Here is a 13,652-nt window from a genome sequence, read left to right as displayed (position 1 = left end):
GGAATTCACACTAATGAGGAGTTCTGGAATCAGACATGTATAACCACAAAGAGTTCATTTTTTTAAATTATATATTAGGTAAACTGTTGTTTATATGTTGATTGAAATATCAGGACCTAGGTCATGATAAGCCATTGACAATATGTATTATACTTTCACACACAAAAAAAGATATATATAATATATCATATATATATATCATTTGATAAGCCATTGATAATATATATTATACTTTCACACACAAAAAAGATATATATATTATATATATATATACTTGGCTTGTTTATTGTTTTTGAAATCTGGCAAGGCCTCTATCCTGAAAAGAACTACGGGCAACTAGAGAATGATGAGAGCGGAAGAAATAGTCTTCCTCCGGGAAGCACACACCAACTGGTTATCCAACACCAAAAGGCCAGTCCTGAAAACATACATACAAGTAATATTATTCAGACTGAACAGATTTATATTAATATCCATATATGTATGTAATAACAAATAATAAAATTAATTAATTAATAAAGAAAGGCCTTGAATTTGAAACAGACCAAAGGGATATACTGGTGCTATTAGAAAAAGGAAAGAGAAGAAAGAAATAATATAAATGTAATATAATCTCAAACTTTAAAAAATAACATTAATAAAGATACATAGCACAGAGACATAATCTGTGTGTTTTTATGAGTAAGAGAGCGGGACCTCAGATCACAATCCATTTGAATGCAGATTTTACCTCCATCTATCTCTGACTCTGTCATGTACACACACACACAACACACATAGACACACACACAAGTGTTAAGGAAGAGTCACTCTAGAACACAGTACGGAATGCACAATTTTGTCTCAAATATTCTGGATATGTATTCCTTGACCAATTCCAAAGCAGCGAGGCTAAACGTTGAGAGCCAAGGAAAATACCCTCAGAGCTGAGGCACTCTGCCTGCAATGGCATACTCAGATGGATAGAGAAAGGTTTGTAATTTGTGTTGTAAAACAGAAGATAAAGCAATCTCACAAGACTAGCAAAAATAAACTCATTATCAGTTTTAGTGATGGGCAGTCACAGACAAAACAGCCAGTGTCTTCAGCAGACAGTCACGATGTCACCACTGGCAGGGTTCATTCATTAAACATGAAGTGTTGGGCTTTTTTGTTTTTAAATTTCCTTACCCTCCCTTTCTTCTAACTATTCAATATGGCAGAAGTTCTACTCTTAATGAAACATTCTACTTTAACCAACTGTAAATTTGAAGTTCATGTCACACTATTATTTATATTAGGATTTGGAAGGACATTGAGTTTCATCATTTAGTCCAGACACGTGTCTCAGATTCTAAGAATTCACAGAGACACCAAGCTCAGTCCTTCATGCTTGGGAGATCCTGTTCTTGAATAACTCCTCTGCCTTCTCTTTATCTCAGACTTGCCTCAATCCTGCAGAAAAACTGTTGTCCTCATATGGAAAGAATCAACAGGTGAGCAAACCCCAATTCACAGAAAAGGCTCACTGGCTAGGCTCTCAAACCCCGCTGCTCGGGTGCCATAACAGTTAGAGGAGGAAACTTGCGTTTATGAGATCATTCTTCATGCTTAAACCTAGATGATGGAAGACAAGCCCAAATCACCTGTTTTCTAGCGGAAAGAATGTAGGCTGAGAAGTAACCGAAGTCAACAAAGTGAGGAAATTGATGAAATCTGTTAAATGACAACCCTAATGGCATAGATAAATTAGGTCGTATAAGTTTCTAGATATATATTACTTCCAACATTTGAGAAATGATCGGCTCTCTCATATGACAAAGTAGGATTCTACTTCCCTGATGGAATTCATTTTAACAGCATTTTTCACCTTCTCAAGATCAACTCTTTCTGCACTGTTTTGCTTTGTTGTTGTTTTGATTTAATTTTTACAATTATTAGTTTTGATTATAAAATACATACAATGGCTAATCTTTATTTTGTAATTTGAATGAATTTATAGCAATCATAGAAATACACCTGTAAGTCTACTGTGGAAGATCTTCTAGATTAGACTAATTGAGATAGAACAACCATCCTAAATCTAGACATCATCATGCCATAGGCTTGGGTCCTATACTGCATAAATTTGAAAGCCAGCTAAACACCAGAATTCCTTTCTACCCCCTGCTTCCTGACTACAGACACAATGTGACCAGCTACCTCAAGTTCTTGATACCATGACAGACTGTATTCCTTTAAACAATTAGCAAAAAAAAAGAAAGAAAGAAATCATCCCTTAAACTAACTTTTATCAGGTATTTGGTCATAGCACCCAGAAGAGCAGATGGTACCACCAATGCATACAACAAAATTTACTGTTATAACTAATGAAGATGTATGATTTAATATTATTACATATATATACACTGTTGCACAACATTAATACCATCTACTTCCAAATCTCTTTTTTCCTGCAAAGCTAAAACTCTTCCCACTAAACATTGACACTGCATTTCCTTCCCCATCCATCCTGCTCCCTGGGAATGACTAATCCGAGTACCTAATGTATATGAAGCACTGTGGCGTTGCCTGCCTTGCTTACTTCATTTGATGTCCTCTGGGCTTAGGCACTACTTCAAAGGGTTATTCTTTAGGTGATGTAGAAATAAACAGACTTTGTTCTTTGAATGTAAATAAACCACACACATCCTGTGTAGCAAAAAACACTGAGCCAAAAGCTGAATACCAACACTGAATAAAATTTTCACATTGCATATTGAAAATATACATGCACTTATTTTAAGCCCATAATGTGTGACATGTTACATTCAGCTTAGAAACTCACTTGGGATGGAACAATGAGTTCACTTTTAAACTGAGTGTTCTCCTAGGAAGTGACACTGAAGGGGATTCAGGGCGAAACCAAGTGTCTGCCGCCTGTGACGCACGCCTTGCTGAGGCTACTGTACCTTGACTAAGTGGACCATTGCATCTGTGAAGAACACCAGGTCCATGCCAGTGCCACGGATGGTCTCATTATAAAGCTGGAGGAACACACTCAAGCGCTCTCTCAGGTGATCAAGGGATTCGATTGGCTCGTAAAGCTTCGGTATTTCAGCCTCAGGTTCTTCAGATGTTTCCCCTTGGCAAGAGACAGTAAATGTCATCAAATCGCTGAACCTGACCACTGCCCAAATTAGCACACTCAAAGTGCTATAATTTAATGTTAATATTTTTCATCAAAATACAATATTATAATTTTTAAGAAACAAAGGCAGACAATAGAAGAAGTATTAGGATTTTCATAATCATAGGCTTGGAGTTTTTTCTGTTATAGAAAGAATCAGTTTCAACTGACATTTTTCATAAAATTTAATGATAATTCACAATTAAACATTTTATGTTAAAGATTATGCTAGAGACATGATCTTTAAGACTATTTAAGATGAAAATCAAAATAAATAGGGACTCAACATTAAAATCTTGAGAGATCATGATTTTTTTGGAGGAATTTTTAGGAGAAATGTAAAGAAACCCTCCCATAAATATCCAACTCAAGCTTCAGGAAATAAAGTGCTTTGAAGTCACAGGAGGTTAGACATTTCCCTGTGACCCTTGCCCTCTCCCCAGATGGACAGCTTGGCTTTGCTCCCCCAAAACCGCAACCCCTCTAGTCAATCCTGCTCAGAGGGTATGAGACACAAAGGAGTGATAAACACAGGACAGATTCTAGTCATTCTTCAAAGAACCTTGCCAGACTCCTGTATGTGTCTGACTTGATTTACAAGAAATGTGCCCACTTCCTTCCAACTGCAGAGGATGAAGAGGTGTCCATTTGTAGTTGTCACTCAGAAACTTTTACAGAATCACACATTTCGTTACCACACAAATCAGAGATGCTGCAGTCATTCTCAACCATTTAGAAGACACAACCGCATTAGCCTAGGATGCCTGGTAAGTCAATGATGGCCTTAGTTCCCCCAGCCTTCCAACTGTTGAGATAGCAGGCTTGTGCCGCCACTTCTTGCTTACGAAGTTTAAAGCTTTATGAGTGGTGGGCAAGCTATATATCTTCCAACTGAGCTATATGCCCAATGCCAACAGCCCTTTAAATATGAAATTTGACCAAAAATACATCCTCAGTTTTAGAAACAGTTTTGAAATGAATAATAATGCTCATTTTAAAACCAGTAAGTTTTGGTTTGAAATTCCAGGCATTGTCTGTTTTCATCGATAAAAATGACAAATTTCTTCTTTTCATGGAACCAACCCCAAAAGGCTGACTCATGGCACTCATTTCTTCTGTTACATGTGCCGGGTGTCTCATAGAATTCCCATGACCTGGGTAAGGATAATCACTGCCACTCTTGTTGCCTTTTCCTAGACAGTGACTATGGCCTGCAGTTGTCTACAGATCCCATAGAGAATACTTTATTGATTCCCCCAATGCCCATGATGGGATAGTCACATTTCTATCTGCAAACAGGAAGACAATGAGGGTCAAAAGACATTCAGCCAATCAATACTGAATCCTTCTCTGTTCCTCTGACAGATTACAAATCCTGGGATCAATGTAAAGGTAATTCACCTTTAGGAACTGCAGCCCTGAAAGTGTACAGCTCTTCTACCGTCAGCTCTCCCTTTGAAGATCATCTTTTGGAGGACTTCACGTTCCTCCTCGGTACTTACCTGTAGCTTCCGGTGCATCCCTCAAGAAATCCACAAAATAAGCATCAACTCCACAATCCACCACCGGTGTTTTCTCTTCACCAAACTCCTCCTCGACCAAACTGACTAAAGCCTTATCAAACCACATCACATCACCTGATGTGGTGAAGCGGTCTGCTATCACACGTTTACACTCATGTTTCCACAGCCTGAGCAGTTCCTGTTGAAGGCATAAATTGAACGCATCGTTAATCCCGACTGGGCCATAATTGAGATTTCAAATAGAGATACTATAGAGTTCCATGTCTCTGGCTTTCAGATCAGATACATTTAAAACTACATACAACATGTCCATATTTAATTTTAGTTGATCTTATTCAGGTAAATAAATGGAAATTGAATATATTCTTTTGTGGTCTTAATTTTAAAAAAAAGTTCCCAGATTTGAAAACATTACAAATTCATCAAATCAGTCAACAAACTAACTGGTGTTATGTGAAAAGGTCTTTGTTTGTTATTAAATCGGTTGCAATGTTTCTTTTCATGGGCCATTTACAGTATAATGTACAATGGATGAGAAACTCTTATATGTATGCACTTGAGATCTACAAAGGCATATTTAATTAGCAGAAATAAAGAAAGTTTGTTACAAATATAGATCTGGAATATATGAATGAAAAAAATTCAGGGACCAAAATTCACTGGTAGTTGGAGAAATTAATTAGACAACAGTCTGATTCTAGTCCAAGAAAAATATTTACTGAAGCTCATTATTTAGTTTAAAATACTATAGAAATTTCTTACCTTACAAGTCAGATTTTAATACTAATGATAAAAAGGCTATTTAGTTTCCAGAATATAAAAGTTTCTGTTAAGAAAAAGTTTACTATAGCATCAATTGCTAAAATTGTTTGTGTTGACTTAAAATAAGTGACCAGAATAGCTACTGAAAAATAGCAGATAAGCATCACATTTCCACAATTCCATCAATTTATTAATAACACTAAGAGAAAAAACTCAAGAGCAGGCCAGTTGGTTCAGAAAGTAAACACGCTTGCCATGAAAGCTTGATGTCTTCAGTTTGACCGCTGGGGCCTATGTCAAAGTGGAAAGAGAGAACCTACTTAACAACGTTACCTTCTGACCTGCACATGGGTGCCATGGCATGCTTGTCTTTGTGTGTGTGTGTTTGCACATGCACACACCTATACAGGCATAATAATGGTAAATTTTAAATTTTATAAATCAACTTGAAATATTCACTATTGCTAAACTCAATGATAGAGGAAGTCATTACGAGGTTAGGACAAAACCTTGTGCTGGGGAAATTCCCAGTGATCCACAAGGACGACCCCAGTTAAGACTCTTAGAAACAGTGGAGAGGGTGCCCGAACTGACTTTTTCCTATAATCAGATTACTACCATAATTGACATCATAGAACCTTCCTCCAGTAACTTAAGGAAGCAGTTGCAGAGGTCCACAACCAAGCACCAGGCTAAACTCCTGGAGTCCAGTCCAAGAGAGGGAGGAAGGATTAGATGAGTAAGGGAGGGGTCAAGATTATGACGAGGAAACCTGTAGAGACAGCTAACCTGAGCTCCTGGGAACTCATTGATTCTGGACATACAGCTGGGAAACCTGCATAGGACCTAACTAGGCCCTCTGCATGTAGGTGACAGTCGTGTGACTTGATCTGTTTGTGGGCCCCCTGGCAGTGGGACCAGGATCTATCTCTGGTGCATGAGCTGGCTTTTTGGAACCCATTCCCTATGATGGGATGCCTTGCTCAGCTGTGATACAGGGGAAGGGACTTGGTCCTGCCTCAACTTGATATGCCAGGCTTTGTTGACTCCCTGTGAGAGGCCTTACCCTTTCTAAAAAGTGGGCAGGGGGGCAGTGGGGAGTGGAGGTAGGGGACTGTAATTGTTAAGTAAAATGAATAAAAAAATTAAAATAAAAGAATGGATTCAATAAAATTTTACTGATGTTGAAAAAAATAGTTAGCCAGTGTGGCTGCCTATTGGTGAATGTCTGGAGGAGAGATGAGGGGACATGATAGTGAGCCTTTATTTCCCACCAATATTTGCTACTAATTCCACCCTCTGTTTTTTCTTGTCACTGGCATTCCTGATGCCAGTCACCAAACTATATCCCCAGCTCCAGAAAGGCTGGGGAAGTGGCCACCTGTGACTTAGCCTGAGCACAGGGTCTTGCTCTGGGGGGGAGCAGACATACTGGATTTTTAAGGTATTGTTCTAGCTTGAAGGAAACTCTTACCACATGGGAACTGACACATCAATATACATCCACAAGTACTCTTTTTGGGGTTTGTATTAAATGAATTTTCTACTCTGCTGCCTCTTTTTAATTGCAGCAGAGTGAATGCTACTTACTTCAACTAGTTGCAAGGAAAAATCAAGGGTGATTAACAACAGAATGGTTTCTTTTCCCTCTGATTGCTTATTTATAAATATAATTACACCTTTTTAAGTTTAAAAAAGTATCAGGACTATTATAGATAAGCATGATATGAAGAAAAATAAACAATGGTGTCTTCTATTCTAGCCTATGGTGAATATTGACCATCAGCTTGACAGGAACTGAGGTCACTAGAACACAGTCCCATGCCCACGTGGGATCATCTAGAACCAGCCAGTTCGTGGGAAGGATAGAATCTCCACCTTGACTTTGGGTAGGCAGCACCATTCCACAAGCAGAGACTGGTGCAGACGGAAAAAGCAAGCTCAGTGCTAGCTTATGCTGCAGCCTGCTTCCAACTGGGATGCCATGTGATCAGCTGCCTACACTTTCACCATGGCTTCTCCACTAGGATAGTCTATACCTTCCAAGAAAGACCCAGAATAAGTCTTTTTTTTTTTCTTTAAATTGCTTTTATCAGGGTATTTTATCACAGGACTAGAAAAAGAAACTAAAACATACCCCCTTAGATAATAATTCCGTTCACTATTTTTCTTAAGTATAAATTAATTTAACTGAAAAATACAACTCAAATTTTCTAATATAATATTTAGAAGTTTTTTTTCTTAATGATGTTAGCCAGACACAGACAAAAAAAAATCAATAGTATACAAAAGGATCCACATTTCTTTCAGACTTCACATAAAATCAAATTTAAATGTTTAGATAAGAAAATAGTTATGTGAGTTGTTTTTATGTCTTAGGTATCACGTACGCCTGTGTCTTTGATGACCTCTGAGGTTATGTTCAGCATGCCCTGCCAGATCCTGGAAAGGTCGCGAAGGTTGAACACGTAGTGGAATTTTGCAGGTGTAGGGAGCATCTTCACTTTGGTCATCTGCCACAGGCGGCGTGTCAGGGGCACCAGCTTCGTCATGGCATCTCTCACTTCCTCAGAGAAACCCCTCTGGGAGCAGTAGTAGCCAACCCCAATCACCCCTGAAAAGATAAGGGAGCCAAGCAGTGCAGACAATCACATCAATTAATGGTTTACTGATCTTTCAAATACTGAAAAACTATTGATAAGTTTAAGTAAGTCAGCATTCAAAATATCAGAGTGTTGACTCAAAAATACTGCCAAGGAACTGGAGAAAAGCTGTTCACTGGCAGAGCATTTGCCTAATGTGTGCAAAGCTTTGGATTCCACCTATAGTAAAGTAAAACTATAATTATAATTATTATAATTGCTATTTTATATTGTTATTAAAGAAAACAAATATCACTGAAAACATTAGATATACAATTTAGTGTTTTTAAATAACAGTGATAAATATATAAAATTGACTTATAATTAGATAACAGTCCTAAGTCCTCTATAGCTCCTTCTTCTGTTGTTGACTTTCCAAGCATTATAAAATAATTCCCTTATGCATCACATTTTCCTGGCACCAAAGAATAATTAAAAGTGATAGTAGTCATTCCTTCTCATGTACTTCTCTTTCCGCAAGTTGAGATAATTCAAATGTCATTTGGTCTCCAAACCTTCTCACTGCTGTGACTCAAGGCAGAACTCTGTCACACTCTCCTAGCCTGGGGTGATGAGATGACATTTTATTCTGCCAGAAATTAATTAGGGTGATCTTAATGAGTTTTGTGTCGGTGGCAGTTTCAGAAACTGTAAATTAATACCTAACAGAGAGTTGTTCATAACTTCACACTTTTTTCTGTAAAGAGTAAGTCCAAAAGAAGTAAAAATATATTTTCATTGTTCAATTAAATAGTACTTGGCTATATATTGAGCTAGTAGCTCTTCAATCAAATTATCTCTGAATAACAACATGTTTGATCCATCAGTAATTTATTACAATTATGTTGACTACCCTGATTGTCGGATGGAGAACTCTTATCTGTTCTGTACACTGTCATTCTTATGGCAAAATATTCATTGTTTGTACTAGAGTGTCAGCCACATGTTCTTAACAAAAGAATGTATAGGGAATACATAGGCCGCCCATGGGAGAACAAGTTCATGTATATGCCATGTTTAACATTCTTGCTTGGGAAGCTAGTAACAGCTACTTAAATAATTAGTAACAATAATATTAACAAAGAAGAAAATTCAGACTGAGGTCATCCACCTCCATAAATACCTATAAAAAATCATGGTAGGAAATAAAATAAAATAGTAATAAGGAAGCAAATTAAAAGGCCTCCTGTGCTTTGCACTGCCCTCTGAGTAGACACTTGCTGAGAGCAGGTGGCCCTCTTTTTCCTTTTTCCTCTAACAACCATCTTACCAAAGATTTTGTCCACGGAAGCTTCTGAAGGCAAGGTGCAGTTGAATATGGAGAACTGCCTCTTCAATCGCTGCGGTATGTCATTGCGTCCACCCCCAGGATGGATCATGGCTGCCAAGAACTGGATGTCCACAATGCTAGTAAACTCTCCAGGTTTCTCTAGGTTATAGAATCCATTTTGTTCCATCAGCTGTCGGACAATCTCATTAGTAACCTATGGGGAAAAAAAAACTCAGAATTAAAATGCCATTCCTCAGATTAAGAAAAGGCTCAGTGAGTAAAGTGTTTGATGCTAAGGCATGAGGACCTAAGTTCAGATTCCCCGGCACCCACAATAAAAGCCAGGTGTGATTTTGCACACCGATAACTCAGGTAGAGACAAGCAAACTCCAGGGCCTCAATGACTAACCAGCAAGATGGTGAGCCCCAGGCTCAGAGAGATCTGTCTCAAGAAAGCCAACAAATGACAACCTCTGCCTTCACAACCACTGTTGGGGGAGAACGCATCTACACACGCCACTCACAGAGGGAGGAGAGGAAACACAGACAGACCACCTTATTCCTAGTATGGAATTCCTTAAGTTTCTCTACAGAAGAGAGTTTATTGGAACTCAGAAACCCATGCTGAAGAAACATAAAAAGAAAATTTAGTCCTCGAAGAATAAATCAGCCACAATTTACCAAAATAAAAATATATAGTTGGCTCAATATACCTGATCACCCCATTCGTTGATTACTGGCATATTCAAATCATCAATAAAGACAGCCATCTTCTTCCCCGCAGGAGGACCATATGTTGTGCCCATACGTTTATCCACATAGCTCTCTATTGTCCTCTGTTAAACAAGAATGCCAACAGAAACACCTGTAAAAGTCTTCCTTAAGACATGGTCAGCTACTGAAAACAAGCAACAAGCAAGACTATAACCTTTCACATGACAGTAGTTACTTCATTATAAAAGGCCATAATGTCCTCATTAATTCTGGCAAGCTAATTAGTACCTATATTATTTTCCATAATTTTTACAACCTTTAAAATTCTGGTTTCATCTACTCACTCATAATTGGTTTTTAGCCACAAATAAAGGTCAGTGAGTCTATATTTTGATATCCTAAAGAAGCTAAATAAGAAGGTGAACCCAAAGAAAAACATATAGCTATCCTCCTGGGTAGGGGAAGTAAATTCTGAGTATATGATGATCTTCTGTCCATTTATGAGGATTTACTTTCATTTCCCTGTGCCTATACCAGTGATTCCTAACCTCAGTTCTGCAAAAGTTTTGTCAAAATCAGTGATATTGTTAAACAGGGATATTACCTAGTAGGTTTAAGTCCATAGACTGAGCTGCAAAGCCTGCACTTAATTTAAAGTGGTTACAATGCCAGTTGGGTCCAGGAGCCCTATATGCCCTGCTGTGGGGCAGATGCAACCACATGAGTCTTTCCCCAAACAGCATAGAGAACAAAGCCCACTGTCTTCTCATCCATCCACACTCCCCAATGGTAGGAGAGGAAGTCATACTGTGCTGTACAAATCCAAGGCAGTGTAAAGAATACTGAACCTCTTAAAAGGAATCTTTGAAAGAGTGGAGTGGTTGAGAAAGATCTTGAACTCTTTTTTTTTTTTTTTTATCTGTGGGAATTTTTATCGTATTCTTTTCTAACTCCAAACTCCTTCCAGATGCCACTCCCTACACTCCCAGCTTCATGTTCTTTCTCTGTCTTAAAAAGAATCTCAGACTCTCAGCAATGGCCGTGGTTTATTTCCACAGCGGTCCGCTTAAAAATAAACTATCAAATTAAAATATTATTGGTAATTTCCATCCAAAAGAAATAAACTATCAAAATTCACCCCTTACTTGGTTCTTAGTGACTTGGTCTTTGCCTCTATCTTAGAACTTTCCAGGTGACAAACTACAGCAATAATCATTTGTGTTTGTCAATCTCAGCTTCTTTTGTATTGCTGTTAATAAATACCAGCTGCACTTAAGTTAAAATAAATGCATAGAAGCCAGGCAATGGTGATGCATGCCTTTAATCACAGCACTTGGGGGCAGAGGCAGGTAGATCTCTGTGAGTTCAAGGCCAGCCTGGTCTACAAGAGCTAGTTCCAAGACAGGAACCAAAAGCTACAGAGAAACCCTGTCTCCAAAATCAAAAAAAAAAAAAAAGCATAGGCCAAGTAACTGCAATTTAGCATACAAGAACAAACAAGAAATTCAAAGTTCTTCAACTCTACAAGCTCAGAAATTCTAAAGTCCTCAAGTTATTGCTGCAATTGTAGCATCAATTCTTGCATGCTCGTAAATCTCGTTAGAAGCTGTACACATGCCAAGAGAGTGAGAGCACACTGAAGTAAAAGTGAATTCTCCTATCCAAAAATATCTTCTTACATCATATAAAGAGTAAAGCAGTTCAAATTATTTTTAAACCACTATATAACTATAAAATGCACTAAGGAAATGGCTATAGATTTGCCTCCAGAAATCTTCAGAGTTAATTGCAAATTGTAAGTTTCCATCATCACTTTAATAAGCAATGGGGAAAGATGAGAAAATGTTTTCATCATTTTCAGCAGAAATACATGTAAATATATCACAACTCATTCAATTACAAAACAAATCTCCCATGAAATTATATGATAGAAAAGAGAATTACATATTCCCCTGACTTAAAAAGACACTGTTTAATGCACTAGGTTAAATTTAGCTCTGCTTTTCAATGAATTTAAATGCATAAGCCAATTAATAACCTCCCGACAGCCCCCTATGGCAAAGCAGAACCTCCCAGACATCCCATGTCTATTAATGAGAACTCTTTGTCATGTAAAAATTTTATGTCTTATGGGACCATCTGAGAGCTAAAACTCCATAGGTGGGATAATTAGAACAATACAGAGTAAGAAGCACATACCTGTACCTTCTCCCTTATCATTAGGACCTTAATTTTCTAGATAGCAGGAAATGATAAATGCACTACATATCATAAGAAGGGTTTTGCTGATAAAAACAGAAAGAACACAGAAACGGAACAGTTTGTGAATGTGGAGCTATGTTGTTAAATTTCTAAGATTTCTTCCCACCGTATAATTTTCTAAAAAATTTCCAAGTTAGAAAAACCTGCTACTACAGGTTTTTTTTTTCATCTACACTCCCTAGAAATATGACCCAAAACATCTCCCAGGATGTGCAACTCCCAGGCACTGTCCAAAATACCTTATGAAAACAAATCTTAGATTAATGATCTTCCAGAAATGCTACTGTCTTCAACCAGCTGTTGAGTATTAAAAATCTTACATCTCTAGCAGAAGGCTGGATGCTTCTTTGATAATAAGTACAACAACTGGAAGTTATAGCCACTGTGGCTTCACCTTTTAATCTATAGGTCCTAAACAAAATTCTGATTCCGTTGTTTATCTATGCTTCATTGGAAACCAGCATTGCCTCCAGGCACAGAAGTGAGTTTTCAATAGTTGGAAACTAGGTGAGTAGAAAACTAGGTGATTAGGAATGAGTGAGGAAATTTCTCGTCCTTCCATCTACAATAAGAGACCTAACGCTTAGTGCAGTTTGGTTTTCTAAATAAACTTCCCAGTAGACAATTTTGTCTTCATAGTTCCAAATATCATTAAAAACATATGCTAACACCTCTCATACAGAAACATAAAGTGTGTCAGTTCTTCTATTATCCTCATTTATGAGAGATTTCCTAAAGAAATAACACCTTTATCCTCAGCAATTTATAGACCTTACATTATATCTTAAGCAGTATTTATGGCATGAGCTAAACTTGGCATTATAGATGTGTCCGTTTCTCTAGCCAGAAAGAGAGAAAAATTTTTTGCTGGAGGGGCTTTCTTTGATCAAAAAATTGTTTATTCGAGAATCACCATTCATTCACACAGCTGTCCTTGTGAGTGGGACGTGACATAAGTCTGCATAATTTGCAAGGCTTTATGTAACAGCTCTCTCCAAGCTTAGAGTCATAAAAAAGGTTAAGCGACTGCTTCTTTCACTTATTAGCTTTGTGATTTTCATCTATCTCTTAATATTTCTGAGCCCAGAATCCATATATACACACATGATAGAGAATTAAACCTAAGTGATATATGAAAAAAAAACAATTAGAAGTTTAAAGTTATTGTAAAAATAATATAAAGTTAATTTATTATTTCAATGTGAATGGCAGTCAAGAAATTGAGTCATTTCTCATAAATATCACATACAATTAAATTGAAATATAAATCTACTTACTTGGTTTTTTTTTCCTTTTTTTTTTTTCAAGACAGGGTTTCTCTGTGGTTTTGG

General features: G+C 37.4%; 1 protein-coding gene across 1 annotated transcript in view; it reads right to left on the bottom strand.

Moving 5' to 3' along the window:
- Dnah5 (dynein axonemal heavy chain 5) overlaps nucleotides 1-13,652 on the bottom strand; it is a 257,325-nt gene that overhangs the window by 80,816 nt on the left and 162,857 nt on the right. The window contains exons 48-52 of the mRNA XM_005356665.3: nucleotides 10,059-10,181; nucleotides 9,346-9,559; nucleotides 7,824-8,047; nucleotides 4,651-4,849; nucleotides 2,931-3,103 (exon numbers count right to left, since the gene is read on the bottom strand). Coding sequence (XP_005356722.2) covers nucleotides 2,931-3,103; nucleotides 4,651-4,849; nucleotides 7,824-8,047; nucleotides 9,346-9,559; nucleotides 10,059-10,181 — 933 coding nt within the window. The remainder of the gene's footprint in view (nucleotides 1-2,930; nucleotides 3,104-4,650; nucleotides 4,850-7,823; nucleotides 8,048-9,345; nucleotides 9,560-10,058; nucleotides 10,182-13,652) is intronic.

This window comes from Microtus ochrogaster, chromosome 19 (genome assembly GCF_000317375.1).
Source record: "Microtus ochrogaster isolate Prairie Vole_2 chromosome 19, MicOch1.0, whole genome shotgun sequence".
Taxonomy (NCBI): domain Eukaryota; kingdom Metazoa; phylum Chordata; class Mammalia; order Rodentia; family Cricetidae; genus Microtus; species Microtus ochrogaster.
This window is presented reverse-complemented; position numbering and strand designations above follow the sequence as displayed.